The sequence below is a fragment of the Odocoileus virginianus genome, chromosome 9 (assembly GCF_023699985.2).
Source record: "Odocoileus virginianus isolate 20LAN1187 ecotype Illinois chromosome 9, Ovbor_1.2, whole genome shotgun sequence".
Taxonomy (NCBI): Eukaryota; Metazoa; Chordata; class Mammalia; order Artiodactyla; family Cervidae; genus Odocoileus; species Odocoileus virginianus.
This window is the reverse complement of record NC_069682.1, coordinates 10939195-10955120: the sequence shown is the minus strand read 5'-3', so window position 1 is coordinate 10955120 and position 15926 is coordinate 10939195. Positions and strand designations below refer to the sequence as shown.

Here is a 15926-nt window from a genome sequence, read left to right as displayed (position 1 = left end):
CAATGGTGTCAGAGCCCGGTCTCTGCCCACTCCCTGTCCGGGGGACACCTTCCCACGCACACAGGTGAAGGTCCAGGGCCACCCTGAACCCAAGCAACATCAGTTGTCCTATCAGAGGGGCATCTAGCAGCCTTCAGTGCTGTGGGCCAGGCTTCAGTCCTTTATAAGAGATTCGAAGAATTCCTCCCTCCCCCTCACCCCCACCCATGGAAGAAATGGCCACCAGCTCTAGAAAGAGTTGGCAAAAGATTCTTAGAGGACTTTGACCCCTCCAAAGGTGGTTACTATTGGCCATTAAGGCAGAGAGAATTAAGCTGAGTATGTCTTGCAGTGATAAAGGAAAATTCTCTATATATTATGTGAAAACCGTCTTTTAGCTACCGGTCCAGTGGGTGACTTGGGGGAAATGGGCTTCAAAATGGTCACAATGCAATGAAACAACTGGTTTTGTTCTGTATGTCCTGTAGGGGGCCCTAGACTTTGCTCAGGGATCACTGTTCCTTGAGCTCAGCACCTGACAACTTTTCCATCCCCTAGAGCCGAGAAGGAGAGGAAAACCCGTGAACCAGTGGCCACTCAGACTCCGTCACATCACTGCTTGTGGTACCTTCTGGTGTCCTTTAGATACAATGGGAACGCCATCAAAATGCCCATCAAATGTGTCCAGAACATGAAGAGATCTTAGTCCTTGAGGTTCAATAATCCACACATCTACCTAGAAGTGGAAAAGTTACTTAAAGCATTAAAACATCTTTCAAGACTTTGAGCAAGAAGTACGATTATCAATTCTAAGTCCTCTGCTCTTTTCATCTCCAGGATCTCCCAAAGATGACCTGTCATGGCTCCACCATCCCTTCTGCAAGTTCTTTAAATGCTGTGTGATATGATGCATCTCACCAGGGAGGCTTAAAGACCCTCTGGGCAAGTCAGTGCTCCCTTCCTATTGCTCTATTTCTCTGGAATTTAATTCTCCTTCTTCTACTCCATCCCATGCCATTTCATTCTTATTTATAAGAAAATTTTACATGATCCATTCATCCCCTTGAATCTTCTTCATCTATGGACAATTTACAACCTGTCTGCTTCACCCTCGTCTGTGTCAAACAGAGACCAGTTGAATTGTGTTCTTCCCTGGGTTTCTTCCAGCTGGTCCTCCTTTGCCTCTTACACAAACGTTCACATGATGTTAACAAGTTTCGAGCCAAGAAAAGAGCAGCTCAGTTCTCAAGGCAAGAGGTGAAGACTACAGCAGAAGTGAGTTCAAGCTGCCCTGCACAGGCACTGCTCTCCAGGTGATGAGAGCTGGGGTGCAATGGGGGGACTGTGGAGCAGACAAAGACAGTGAACTCAACCTTCGCTGACCTCCTATTACTGGCCACCTATTTCCAAAAGCTCATCGCACTTGGAACCAAGGAATCTAAGAAATGTAATGGGACGCTTTTCACAGATGAGAAAATTGAGGATCGGCATTAGTTGGAAGGTCAGTGTAGAGGGTTGAATGGTCCCCCACCCCCAACCCCCGACAGAGGCATGTCTGCATTAAATCTTTGGAAGCTGAGACTGCTACCTGATTTGGGAAAAGGATCTTTGCGGACACAGTAAAGGATCTTGAGATGTGATCATCCTGAACCACCCGGTGGGCCCGAAATCCAATGACAAATGTTCTTACAGGAGCAGGGGGAGATTTGAGACACTCAGAGGGGAAGGCGATGTGACCAGGGAGGCACAGGTCAGAATGATGGGCCACGAGGCCACAAGCCAAGGAATGCCAGCAGCTTCCAAACCACAGAAGCAGCAAGGGACAGACCCTTCCCAGGAGCCCAGCCAACACCTTGACTGCAGTCCCTGCCCCGGCACTGTGGAAGAAGACATCTCTGTTGTCATAAGGTCCCTGTGTGCAATCATCTGCTACAGTAGCCACAGGAAGTTGACACAGCAGATAAGGAGATGAGCAAGCCTTGAAACGTGTAAGGAAGCGGCACTTCCTTACTCCAAACCCAGAGTCAATTTCCATACACCACCCTGTCCTGCAGTGTCAAGTGGCGTGGAACACCACGAAGAGAAGATGAACAGAAAGCACAGATGGGGACCCAGCTCTAGGGGGCAGGGCTCACCTCCAGGTGCTTGGCCAGTCGTCCTGGCTGCAGGTGGAGTCTGTGCTCGTAGGACCCCAGCTTCCTCCACTTTACTTCCTGGTAATGAAGTTCAAACTGCACCTTTGCTCCAGGGGCGATGCTTACTTCAGTCTTGAAGTCCTCCATGTCGAGAGCTCTGCTCCTAAAGATGTGAGCCCCCCACATAAGTCAGCACATGTAGAATCTACACAGAGGGTGTCCAGGATGCCCTGGGCTAGCCACCTGCTCATTGCTTAGGAGAATGAACGGTAGGTCCAGTAGAGATAACAGCAACTTCTAGATCAATTTCCTTCCAGTAGCCTGGAATTCCCCTCCCCTCTCCTACCTGATCTTTTTTCCTGCAGAGCTTCTTACAGATCTGAGTGTCATCTGCAAAGAGCTACTGGTTATTGATCCTCTATTACATGCCAGGAACTTGACACATGTCATTGTGTGTTAACTGGACACCAAGACCTTCATTTAGCAAGTGATGACAAATGAGGTTCATAAAGGGTAAGGAACCCACTTGAGATCACATGCGAGTCAGCTGTACGGTCAGAACTCAATCCCAGTTTAGATGATCCGAAGGACAGCACACCTTTCCCCTACTGCTGGGAAGACTCATTCTAGGGATTCTTTACATTTTTAAAAGTCTTCATAAAGAAGACATCTATTATTTCAAATTGAATATGTATTTCCAGCACTAATGCCTTATTTATTCCGGTACGCACCAAGTCCAATGTGATCACTCAACTTGAGGTGTTCATGGTTTTAAAGAGAAACAGCAGGGCTGTCAAATGAGGGTGATTTGAGCGTTAGGAGAAACAGTCAGTGATTTTTTAGAAATTTAAATGGTAAACAACCAAGGTGAGATTGTGGGTAATCGGATCGTGTGGGATCAGGGAAGTACAGCAAAGAAGTGACCTAGCAGAGAAGGATGAGCTTCTCTGCCTTCCTGGGGCTGGTCTGCCCTGGAGGGAACGGGCTTGAGCACAGGCAGCAATGGAAGGGGACCCTGCTTACCTCACCAGTCCTGCCGTCTTGCCTTTCGCTCTCGCCTGAGCATAGAGGGCTCGGCCCACGGTTTTCTCCTTAATAGAACTAGTAAAAGTCGTGCCATCCACAGTCCTAAAAAATGACACAGGGGCCACAGATGGTCTGAATGAAAGCACAACGAACAAACAAGCCAACAGTCCAACCTGGTGGACATAATGAATTATTTATCATTTTGCACCTGGAAAGAACCTTCAGGTAGAGAGACATTTGCATGTTTCATAAAAGGAGTTCCTTTATCTGGGAGTGTGATTTAAGATAGATGGGGTAGGCTCCTGTACTAGAAGCTTTCTCTCCCATATTGTTACTTGTGTTTAAGATGCTTCTTCCCCAGTGTTCACAGCAGCACTATTCACAACAGCTAAGACACGGAAGCAACCTAAGTGTCCACCCACAGAGGAATGGCTAAAGAAGATGTGGTGCATACACACACTGGAATATTACTCAGCCATAAAAAAGAATGAAACAATGCCATTTGCAGCGATATGGATGGACTCAGAAACTACCAAACTAAGTGAAGTTAAGTCAGAGAAAGACAAACATCACATAATATGCAGAATCCCCCCCAAATTGATACAAATGAACTTATTTACAAAACAGAAACAGACTTCGAAAACAAACATATGGTTAACCAAAGGGGAAATGTGAAGGGGAAGTGATAAATTAGGAGTTTGGGATTAACACACACACACACACCACTATATATAAAATAAGCAACAATGACCTACTGTATAGCACAGAGAACTCTACTCAATATTCTTTAATAACCGGCATGGGGAGGATCTGCCAAAGAATGGACATATGTCGCCGTATAACTGGATCACTTTGCTATACACCTGAAACTAACACAACATTGTAGGTCAACTATACACCAAGGCAAAATTTTTAAAAATGTTTCTTCATTTTCCAGGTTTACTCTTTGGATTAACAGTTGTTCGGTGCAGCCCTTTGGAATGACAAATGTGCCTGGGGCTGTGATTGATAAACCACTAGCTCTCTGGCTGACATGGTTTGTAAGACCATTCTTCCATGTATTAAGGATCCTTTGAGGGTGGAAAAGAGCCAAGAAAGACGGAGAAAAGTGCTGATCGACCCATGCCAAGTTTGTGTTTCTCTTTCTAACATCTCCCCAGGGGACCTCTGTCCTCTCTTGTCATTTCTGTCTCTACTACCTTACTCTTCGCTTGCTGTCACCTAATCTGTCCCAACAATGATTAGTCAGAGCAGTCTGATTAGTTTTTGAAGCAAAATAGAACATATGGCCTCTCCCTAAGGAAGTGGGAGATTACTGCCATAGAGACAGGCTCAAGGATGCTTTCACTCATTAGAAAAGAAAAGCAAATCCTTTGCAAATTCTGTTACTCTGAACAGAAGCAAATTATTGGGTCCCACCCAAGATGACTCAATGTCCAGTGGGTCCACAGCTCTGAAAGCGAGAACCCCTGGAATTGCTGACCACCAGGGTCCTCTCTGGGCTTCACTGATGATTTACATGGTAAAGAATTCGCTTGCCAATGCAGGAAACTCGGGTTCAGTCCTTAGTTCAGGAAGATCCCCTGGAGGAGGAAATGGCAACCTGCTCCAGTATTCTTGCCTGGGAAATCCCATGGACAAAGGAGCCTGGCGGGCTACAGTCCATAGGGTAGCAGAGAGATAAAACTTAGCAATTAAACAACAACAGAGATGCTGGGTATGGAGCCACGAGGCATTGAGGCACTAAAGGTCCACTCTGGGAGGGGTTTGATTCTGTGAGCAGAGCATATCCAGTCTCTGGTTCTGAGTGGGAGTTACTCACATGGAGAAGTTGGAGATGAAGGCTCCTTTGGGAATCTGCACATCAAACACGACATTTTGAGGCTGTGGAGAGTGGTTCTCCACTTTGGTCTGGATAACAGTGTTGGCCACTCGAGAAGTAATAGTAGACTGGACTTTATAACTATAAAGAGTCACTTGATCAACATCTTCCTGAAATCGGCAAGAAAAGACAACTGTACTTGGAGAAAAATGATAGAACTTCACTGCATATTTGGTGATAACAGTGCAAAAAATTCTAAGGCGTCATTAAGTATATAACTCAGCTTTTACTAAGCATTCTCCTAAATTCTTGGGATATCCTGCAGGCAGAAGCTTGCTCTTATTTTAAGAAATCTTGAGATGCCTCTCCAGCGCTGTGAGCCTATTAACAATGATTCTGCAAGTTAGAATATGAGGAGGAAATGGTTGTGGGGAAACAAGATTGGATTATGAAAGTACAAGAAATAACTCTGAATACAGGGCCAGAGGGCAGGAAAGGATGCCGGTGTGCAGTGTAGAAGGGGGACCCAGGCATTTCCAGGGGTACAGTGGGGCGGAACACACAGGCGGTCCCCAAAGCCCCACACTGCTACCTACCTTCTTGAACCTCATCTACTGCAATTTCACCTTTTCCCAGTCCTCCTGTTGTTTCCCAAATTAAAACAAACCGTGACATATAGGTTGAACAGGAGTGCGAGGCTTCCCTGGTGGCTCAGATGGTGAAGAACCTGCCTGTAATGCGGGAGACCCAGGTTCGATCTGGGTTGGGAAGATCTCCTGGAGAAGAGAATGGCTACCCACTCCAGTACTCTTGCCTGGAGAATCCGGTGAACAGAGGAGCCTGACAGGCTACAGTCCATGGGGTTGCAAAGAGTTGGACACGACTGAAGCAACTTAGCACGCACCCATGAGAATGCTGATGGATGTGAGTAAAGAACAGAACATCTTGCAGAGGGCATTTTGACGCGGTGACTGGTCCAGCACTCTGGACCCGGATCCCAACCCTTCTCTACTGATTTAAGGCAGTTCCAGTATCCATATGCTCAAAGACAAAGCACTGAAAACATGCATCTTTTAGGAGGTGGCTCTAAACTGCCAGGATTGTGGCAGTGAAGCGTTTTACTGATTTCAATACTAGATGTCATTTTCCCCAAACTTCATCATCCAAGATGAAATCTTGTTAACATCCAGCTCATCTCAAGCTAAGATGAAACCCAGGCTCAGCTGTTTGTCCGTCCTCCCCCTTAACCCAGAGCTTCTCACAGCTGCTGACTGTTCAGACCACAAAGCCAAGGAAACAACTTTCCTTTTGATGTCTTCCTGCCACAAGAGGAACTACAGTAAGTCCCCCACATACATATGGACCTTCAAGGTGCAGCTGCAAACCTTCAAAGATGCGAACGAGCATCTGGTTCCAGCAAGGAACCGGAACGTGTGCCATCAATATCAGACATGAGTGAAACTGCAGCTTGCCCTCCGCCGGACCATCTCCCACTTCCTCTCCCTCCTCCATCAGTAACCCCTCTGTCCTGTTCATGCCATGCCAGTCCCTGCATGCCAGCCGTTGTACCATACTATTGTACTTCTCAAGGTACTGTACTGTCTAATTAAAAATGTTCTTAATTTTGTGTGTCAGTTTTTTTAATGTATTATTTGCTTGAAAAGTATTCTAAACCTATTACAGTATAGCCACATATAGCTGATTGTGTTGGTTGTGTACTTAGGTTAACTTTGTTGGACGTACAAACTCACTCTTGGAATGGGACTTGTTTGTATGTAGGGGACTTATAGTACACCAAACCGCTCAGGGAACTGGGCCATTTCATGTTCAAGAGTGCATTTTCCACACTCACTAAAGCTGTTAGGTGTCCTATTTTAAATCAAGACCATTATATTGGAATCAATATATAGTTTTTATTAAAAAAAAAAAAACCCAAAAACAAACCTGTGCTGTTGGCAAAACTTGCCAAAGTAAAGAAAAGGAACATTTTCAGCTCCTGGGGACATATCTCCTGGTTGCTTACACACTCCACCCTCTCATGCCAAATTTTAGACACACTTCCCAAACAGAATTGGGCAAACAGGTATTTCGAAAGTCAGGTAAATGCTCTTGGTGCGAAGATAAAGGAGGCAGCCGTATTGATTTCTCGATAATAGGTAACAGAAAAGTCATTCAGACATCAATTTTTAACAAAATCAAAGTACACTTACCATCCTTTCTCCAGATTGTCCAGAAATACTTCTCTGTGAAAGGAAGTGAATAAAATCATTCTTCAGAAGCATGTTGCTTATTACCTTGAGGGCAAAAACTGTTTTCTCTCAGTCAAGAAATATTTTCTCCTTCCATACTGAGCTCTGATTCATTCACTGGAACCAAGACATAACTATCAAATATTCTTGAATTCTAGTTTCCCCTTGGTGTGCTCCTGTGAGTAAGTGTCTCAGCTGTCTTTTGGTGGCATGCCCATCATTCTCTGATACAATGTTAAAACCAATGTCTTTAAATGAAAATATCCAATTGAGCTCATGCTGAGTAGCACAGATCACCTTTATCCTGTAAAAACCACCTCATTAATTCAAACAAAAACATCTGTTTGTCTGAGTCTTTTCATAGCAGCAGAACTCCTTCCTTCAAACCCAGACAGTGGGAAAGCATGTCTGTCTCTTCCATTAGACGCAGCCACACGGGAGCTGAAACGCGTGCATCTTCTCCTTGGCGTAGCCCCTGAGTTAAACATGGTAATTGGCAGATGAAAATTCTGTATTCTAACTGCCATGCTTAGAGATTTATCCACATGAATGACTGTCCTGTGGCATGGAAAGTGAGCTGGCTTTAGAGTGATGGGTGAGCATTTAATGTCAGATGGATTTAAAAGTAATAACTCAGATGTGGGTTAGTACAGCTTAGCTTGCCTGCTTTGGAATGAGCTGAAATTTTAGGGGGTGTTATATGACATAATAAGGCCAACAGTTGCCTTCTTTTGGACTTTTTTTTTTTAATGGAAGCATGGTTGATTTACAGTGTTGTGTTAGTTTCAGATGTACAGCAAAGTGATTCACTTATTTCTACATTATCTATTTTTTTGTCAGATTATTTTCCATTATAGGTTATTAAAAAACACTGAGCATATTTCTCTGTGCTATATAAGTTCTTGTTGGTTATCTATTTTATCTATTTTTGGCCATGCTGCACAGCTTTCAGGATCTTAGTTCCCCAACAAGGGATTGAACCCGTGCCCCCTGCAGTGGAAGAAGAGTGTCCTAACCAGTAGACATCCAGGGAATTGCTGGTTATCTATTTTATATACAGTGGTGTGTATCTGTTAATCCCAACCTCCTAACTTATCCCTCTCCCCCTTTTCTCTTTGGTAACTATGAGTTTGTTTTCTGTCTGTGGGTCTTTTTCAGATCTTTGAATGCAATTCTCAACAGCTCTTTAAGTTTTGTCTTCTAGATGAAGACACTGACATGAGGATCTATCTATGGGGTTTCTTTTTTTCTCTTAAATCTTTTTGATATGGACCACTTTTAAAGCCTTTATTGAATTTGTTATAATATTCCTCTGTATTATATTTAGGTTTTTTGGCCACAAGGCATGTGGGGTCTTAGCTCCCGGACCAGGGATTGAACCCACACGCCCTGCACTGGAAGGTGAAATCTTAACAACTGGAGATGGCCTCCAGCGAGGCTAGGTTCCCTGTGCTCTCTGAGCGGCTCCCCAAGACAGTAGTGGCCGTGACCAGTGGGGGAGCATGTGTGGCCCCACGAGGAAGCCACCAAAAATGTCCTCCTAGGAGGAAATTCTTCCATATATGACAGTAAAACCATCCCATAAGCTTAAGCTTTGAAGACAACACGCAGCCACGTATTGTTTAAGCGAACAACATGACCACTGCATTTGGAGATGGACAATCATGTGGAGGTTTCCCTCCATTTCAGCTGAACTGTGTTTCTCCTGAGTATACTACTACTTGACTCTTTGCTGCTAAGAAAAACAAGCTGTTGAGAAAATGTAGCAAAAAGCATCTCAATCTTTTTCTTATTTTTTCATTCATGATCTCTTTCACTTCTTTTCCCTTTTGGAACTGAGGTTTACTGTACCTGATACCTCCGATTCTCTGGCACAAACTGGAATTTGCCTGGAGCCAACCCCACGTGGTCTCCATAGTCTGCAAACTTAAAACAAATCAGGATGTTTATTTCCATCAGTGAAAAAAAGGCCGCTGGTGACAGGCAAAAAGTATTTAGTATTTTATTTTGTCTTGTTTTCTATATTTCTGTGGAATCTCATTTTTTCATATAATGTCTTTTTTAAAAAAATTAATAGCTGATTTACAATGTTTCAGGTGTGCAGCAAAGTGATTCAGTTATATACACACACATATATCTACTCTTTTTCAGATTCTTTTCCATTATAGGTTGAATATTACAATATATTGAATATAGTTCCCATATACAGTAAGTCTTTGTTGTGTATTTTATACATAGTACTGTGTATCTGTTAATCCCAAACCCCTAATTTATCCCTCTTCTCTTTTCCCTTTGGTAGCCAAAGTTGTCTCTGACTGTTGCAATGATTTCTTTCATCTATTTGTTTGCTGGTTATATCTTGGAGGTGAGTAACTAGGAGTTAATATCTCCAAACTTGGTGGATGCGGGAATTTGTTTTTCACTTTGCCTGAAGATGACAGTGACCAATGACAGGGAGGTACCTGGGGGAAGTGTTGCGTAGATCTTAGCAGCATCAGAAGTGTCTAATAAGATGTTAGAAATGTCGATACCAGTAAGGGACTGAAAAAGCACAAGCACCTTTGGAAATCTTGCCTCCAATTCCTGGCTCCATCAGTGAGGCTTCCAACACACTCTGGTGGTTTCTAAAGTGTCGGAAAATATGATAATTTCTAGGCAGGCAGAGTGATTTTTTTTTTTTCTTGCAAATATGCCATCTTGTTCTTTGGCAATTGTGTACATAATCCACCCCGTAAGTATCACAAGCCGCTGCATCTTCCAGGATATTCCCAGAATACACGTGGCTTTTCTAGTATCAGAATAGCTCTTCTACGACTTTCAGTCCCAGACTTTCATCACGCTGAGGATGATCAAGGGTCTGAAGGGAAGACCTTGAGCTCCTTGGGAATAATTCCTATACTCTGCCCACTGCCTCATCCATCTTCCCCTTTAACAGGAACATTAAATGCCCTTAACTTGGAAATCATTGTTCACTTCGGTATGACAAACAACTGTCCTTTTTAATTTTTTGGCTGTTCTGGGTCTTAGTTGCAGCATGAAAGATCTAGTTCCCTGACCAGGGAATTGAACCCAGGGCTCATGCATTGGGAGCTCGGAATCTTAGCCACTGGATCATCAGCTGTTTGTTGTTCAGTCACTAAGTCATGTCCGACTCTGTGACCACATGGACTGCAGCATGCCAGGCTTCTCTGTCTTTCACTATCTCCCAGAGTTTGCTCAAATTTATGTCCATTGAGTCAGTGGTGCCATTCAACCATCTCATCTTCTGCTGCCCCTTTCTCCTTTTGCCTTCAATCTTTCCCAGCATCAGGGTCTTTTCCAGTGAGTCGGGGAAGTCCCTCAACCAGAGTGCTTTGAAAATGACTTTTCTTATACTCTTATGTAAAAGAGTGATAATGGTATTCCATAATAGTTATGAGAGCTAATAATTATCAAGTTCTTGCTCAGGTTCGCACTGTGCTGGGTAGTTTACAAATGTCACTTAAACCTTATAACCATCCTTTAGATCAGACCAATTAACATCCCCAGTTTTTGAGATAAGGAGGGGCAGCTGTATTCCATAAATGCTACACTATGGGGCCAGCCCATGAACTCATTTCTCATGAAAAGCCCATTAATGCTTTAAAGGGTAAATACACATCCAAGTAATTCTAACAGTGAACACTTCTACTCAATGAACTTTATGATAGATTTTCAACCCTCACAGGATACAGTCCTTGAACAGCAACAGGTAACAGGCTTCCCTGGTAGCTCAGATGGTAAAGAATTCACCCGCAACGCAGGAGACCCGGGTTCAGTCCCTGGGTCGGGAAAATCCCCTGGAGAAGGGAATGGCTACCCACTCCAGGATTCTTGCCTGGAGAACCCCAAGGACAGAGGAGGCTGGTGGGCCACGGTCCATGGGGTCGCTGAGAGTCGGACATGACTGAGCGACTAACACAACACTCTATTTACCAAACACACAGGGGGCCTACAGCAAGGAGTCTTCTGGAAGTACTTACTTCTGAAAGTCCATTGGTGGGGATTTCAAAGCCTCTCGATTCACAAAGGAAGAAGCAGAGGAAAAAGCACGTGAGCCCCTTCATCATGCCGGGTGCCTCTGCCCAGCTCTCAGGCGGGGGGTCTGGGGAGGAGCCCAGTGTCCCCTAAACCACGACCAGAGGGATGGCAGAGCAGTACGGTTGGGCTTTAAAAAGAAGAGAAGAGTGCTCTCAAACTTTGCTCCAAACAGGACAAATATTTGTTCTGGAGTTCAAACTTAAGCTCTGGGGGTGGATCAGATGCCCAGAGGTTATTCAAACAGCCAAGCCAGAGGCAGTCCCTGGGCTGTGAGAGTACGTCAGGGTCAGATGGACGTGCGGTATTTTTTTTTTCCCCCTTCTGCTGATTTCTGTTCATCTTAAAATCAAAGAGATCTAAAGGTCAGTGTCTTCCTCTTTGAAAGACCAGGTGAGGCACTTTCCCGAGAAATTGAGTCAGATGGGAAAAATCTAAAGTTAAGAAGTTTCTGGAAACATCCTTTGGTTTAAATGAAAGCAGGAGGAATTTAGGAAAAGGAGAAGAAACCCCAGAGTTTCTGAGCAAAGCATTATGAGCAGTGCTTTTTCCCCTCTCCCTTTGATAACCGAGAACCTATTTCAGGAAAAAACTGGGTGAGACGCGGTGTGGGCGGCACGCCCTTCGGGAAGGAAGCTTCGGGAACATCTTTGATGAAGAGAACAGAGTCTGTTCCCATCGCTTCTGGTCAGCCTCACTCAGGTCAGTGGAGAATCAGCTCCCCCTAGTCCCAGAACCAGGGACAGCCCAGCCTGGAATCCCTTCCTGCTCACGGTCAGGAATCCTAATAACAACGATAACTAGGATTCGTGAACTTCCCTGTGGAATCAGTCTCTTTTACTTGCATTAAATTTAGCCCTTTACTTTTCAACTATGAAGGAGCCATATCAGGTGTGTACTACATTTATCTCCATTCGCAATGGAGGAAAAGAAGATTAGGTAATTGATTCCCCATCTCACAGTCAGCAAGTGGGGACTTGATTTAAGGTCGAGATTCAAGATGCAGTAGGTGCCAGGAGAGGCACCCTGGGTTCCCTCCCTGGGATTGGGGTTCCGGGTGTGAATTTAGACTAAAGTTTACCTGTGGCCCCCAAGCTGGGTGACCAGTCTATTTGATGAAACTTTTTCTTGAGCCTCTACTCCAGACATCTGCTTGCACACAGCTAGGCTGTGGACCCCAGTCTGACCAGCTCCCAAGTCTTTTCTGGCAGTTTCCTTCACCAGGATGGAACCACCGCCTTTCTGTCTAAAATTGTTTGATCCAGCACCTGGTCAGGGAGCTGCTGCTGAAATAACTTCTACTCTCTGAAAGTTTGCTCACACAAGGGAACTTGCACCCACACGAAAACAGGAAGCCTGTGATGACCTGTGTGACCTGTGATGTAGGGCTGTTTCCACTAGATCGGTACCGACCAGACTCGGCTGGCTTCCACAGACCTGACACTCACCGTGTGGACCACAGTGAACCCAAGACAAACATCACTTTTCTGAGATTGTCTTCTGGTTTGCTTTAAAGGGACACGGCTTAAAGTTTATTTCAAAAACAAGGCAAGTGGAAAGAGAAAATCAAAAACCGTGCTGAAGAAGATAAATTGACATTAAAATAATGCAAGATGATCTTTAAAAAACTACAAATTTGTTAAATACAAGCACATGCCCAAAATAACTGGAAGTGTTGCTTCAGATGTACTATAAATGCAAATGGATTAAATTTATCTGCAAAGTTGTGAAGGGTTACTGATTTTTTTTTTTTTTTAATGTTTAACTGTATGCTATCTCTACGAATTACACTTTATCTCCAAGGGGTAAAAGCAGACTAAAAGTTGAGACTGCATTAAAATCTATCTTATTTTTTCCAAATACTTGAAAATGGGGGTTACAAAGATGGTATTGGGTTAAAACAGATGTCATAGCAAATAATAATAAAAGAAAGAAGAGAATTAAATCTAAGATTATTAACTATCGCACATTGTTGTGAAGTGCCTGTCTCTAGAAATTGTTCATCTAGCAAAACTAAAACCCTGTCCCCAGTAAACAATAATTCCCCATTCTGCCTCCCGCCAGCTCCTGGTAACCACCATTCTATTTGTTTTTTCTATGAGTATGATTACTTTATATACCTCATGTAAGTGGAATCATCCAGTATTTGTCCTTTTGTGACTGGCTTATTTAACTTAGCATAATGTCCTCCAGGTTTATTCATGTTGTCATCTATGTCAGGATTTCCTTCTTTATTTAAGGTTGAGAGACTTTCCTGGCAGTCCAGTGGTTAAGACTTCACTTTCCAATGTGAATTCGATCCCAGTCAGGGAACTAAGATCCAAACAAAGCCAAAATATCAAACAGAAGCAATATTGTAACGAATTCAATAAAGACTTCAAAAAAAAATGCTCCACATAAAAAAAGGCTGAAAATAATCATCTACTGTATGTATATATCACATTTTCTTTATCCATTTATCCTGCCATGAACGCTTGGCTTGTTTCCATTAAACAAGTATATTTTAAATTTTTCTCTGTAATATTTCACAATTAAACATTTAAAAAACAATTTAAAGAGCAAAGAAAATTGATTCCAAATCAGTTAAAAATATTTTCAGCAAGGAATATAAGTAACCTTGGTAGAACAAAGAAAATCACTTGTTTTACATGTCGCCTAATTTTGTTTAAGTAAAATAGAGGTCTAAGCTAACCAGATAAATCTATCAGTTGAAGACAGAGCAGCATTTGCTATGAGTGAAGATGACATGGGGTCGGATCCCGGATAGAGCTGATTTGGTTTTGTTAAACGTATACTGCATGACTTCAGTAGTGAATTTACACACACACACACACACACACACACCGCCAAATGCTTGGTCTCAGTTAAGAGTGAACATGGTAAGTATTTCTGGGAACATACCAACTGATCTGGATTCCACTTCCTCTCCATTCCCACTGTCATCACGTTCATTAACTTCCCGGAACGCTAGCAGTATTTTCTAGAGGATGTCTTGGCTACCGTTTCTGAATCCATCACCCTCACACTATGGCTGAACGCAGCGCCCAGGTGCCACTCTGAAGCAGTTACTCCCTGCTCCAGAGTCTCCACTCTCTTCCTATAGAAGATGCAGCCAAGAGTGATTTCACAGCGGTCAATGCACTACCTTCAGCCCGATCTCCAGGTGACCTACACACCACAAAGTGAAAGTCACTCAGTTGTGTCCTACTCTTTGTGACCCCACAGACTGTACAGTCCATGGAATTCTCCAGGCCAGAATACTGGAGTGGGTAGCCTTTCCCTTCTCCAGGGCACCTTCCCAACCCAGGGATTGAACCCAGGTCTCCCGCATTGCAGACAGATTCTTTACCAGCTGAACCATAAGGGAAGCCCAGGAATAATGGAGTGCATAGATTCTTTACCAACTGAGCTATCAAGGAAGCCCTACACACCACAAACCAGACGATTTGCTCACCTCCAAACCTTTCATCCAAGGGCTTCCCCGACACAGCTCCCTTTGCCTGCAATTCCCACCTTTTCCTCCAATGTCCGTCTATTAGCATCACATTTCCCTTTCAAAGGTCATCTTCACTGAGACTTCTGTCACCAATATGCTGCGAATTCCTCTGGCTGACACTCATCACTCGTGTCACTGGGGGTATATTTGCAGCACACAACTCCATGACCTGCTACATCTTCTCAAGTGCAGAGACCACACACACCTTCATCCACTGCTCTTTATGGAGAAAGACAAGTACCATATGATACCACTTATATGCAGAATCTAAACTGTGACACAAATGACCTTGTCTACGAAACAGAAACGGACTCAGAGACACAGAAACAGACTTGTGGTTACCAAGCGGAAAAGGGGAGGGGGAGGGATGCATTGGGAGCTTGGGATCAGCAGATGCAGACTATTACCTATAGAACGGATAAACATCAAGGTCCTAGTGTAGAGCACAGGGAACTATATTCAATATCCTGTGATAAATCATAATGGAAGAGAATAGGAAAAAGAACATACATATATGTATAACTGAATCACCTTTCTATGCAGCAGAAAGTAACACAACATTGTAAATCAACTATATTTCAATAAACTAAACTAAAAAACCCAGTCTTTATAGATAGCCTACTCTGTACCTGGCCCTGTATACCATAATCACCACAGTGCCTTTGAACGTAACTGACCCTTAAGTATCGACACTGACTTGAACCACTCTTGGAAGGTGATCTGGCCTAAAAGTGACAACTCTTGCCTTTCATACGTTGTCCTTTTCAAAATATTTTTGCATCAAGCTACTTAGTTCCCAATAATGGAACATGATGTGCTCAGTCGTGTCCAACTCTTTGTGACACCAAGGACTGTAGCCCACCAGGCTCCTCTGTCCGTGAGCTTTCCCAGGCAGGAATACTGGAGTGGGTTGCCATTTCCTCCTCGAGGGGATTTTTCCTGACTCAGGTATCAAACCCAAGTCTCCTGCATTAGCAGGCAGATTCTTTACCACTGAGCCACATGGGAAACCGCAATGGGACATGACACCAAGTTCAAAACCTGAGTCTGTCTCTAACTAGATTAGTGACTGCAGCAGGAGGTTTCCTCTCTCTGTAACTCAGTTTCCTCACCGGTAAAGTGGGGCTATGCCATCCATGTCATAGTGCAGCAAGGAGGAAGAG

The 15926-nt window shown here is 43.8% G+C and overlaps 1 protein-coding gene and 1 long non-coding RNA gene across 2 annotated transcripts in view; one reads left to right on the top strand and one right to left on the bottom strand.

The window, feature by feature from the left end:
* ITIH2 (inter-alpha-trypsin inhibitor heavy chain 2) overlaps positions 1-11429 on the bottom strand; it is a 30773-nt gene extending 19344 nt beyond the window's left edge. The window contains exons 1-7 of the mRNA XM_070471943.1: positions 11213-11429; positions 9063-9137; positions 7173-7205; positions 4963-5132; positions 3138-3242; positions 2115-2277; positions 608-715 (exon numbers count right to left, since the gene is read on the bottom strand). Of these exons, the coding sequence (XP_070328044.1) occupies positions 608-715; positions 2115-2277; positions 3138-3242; positions 4963-5132; positions 7173-7205; positions 9063-9137; positions 11213-11299 (741 nt within the window). The 5' untranslated portion in view covers positions 11300-11429. The remainder of the gene's footprint in view (positions 1-607; positions 716-2114; positions 2278-3137; positions 3243-4962; positions 5133-7172; positions 7206-9062; positions 9138-11212) is intronic.
* Positions 8098-12993, top strand: LOC139036551 (uncharacterized). The gene is made up of 3 exons (XR_011489337.1): positions 8098-9576; positions 11177-11632; positions 11853-12993. It is a non-coding gene; the product is annotated as an uncharacterized lncRNA (long non-coding RNA).
* Positions 12994-15926: the final 2933 nt, after the last annotated feature.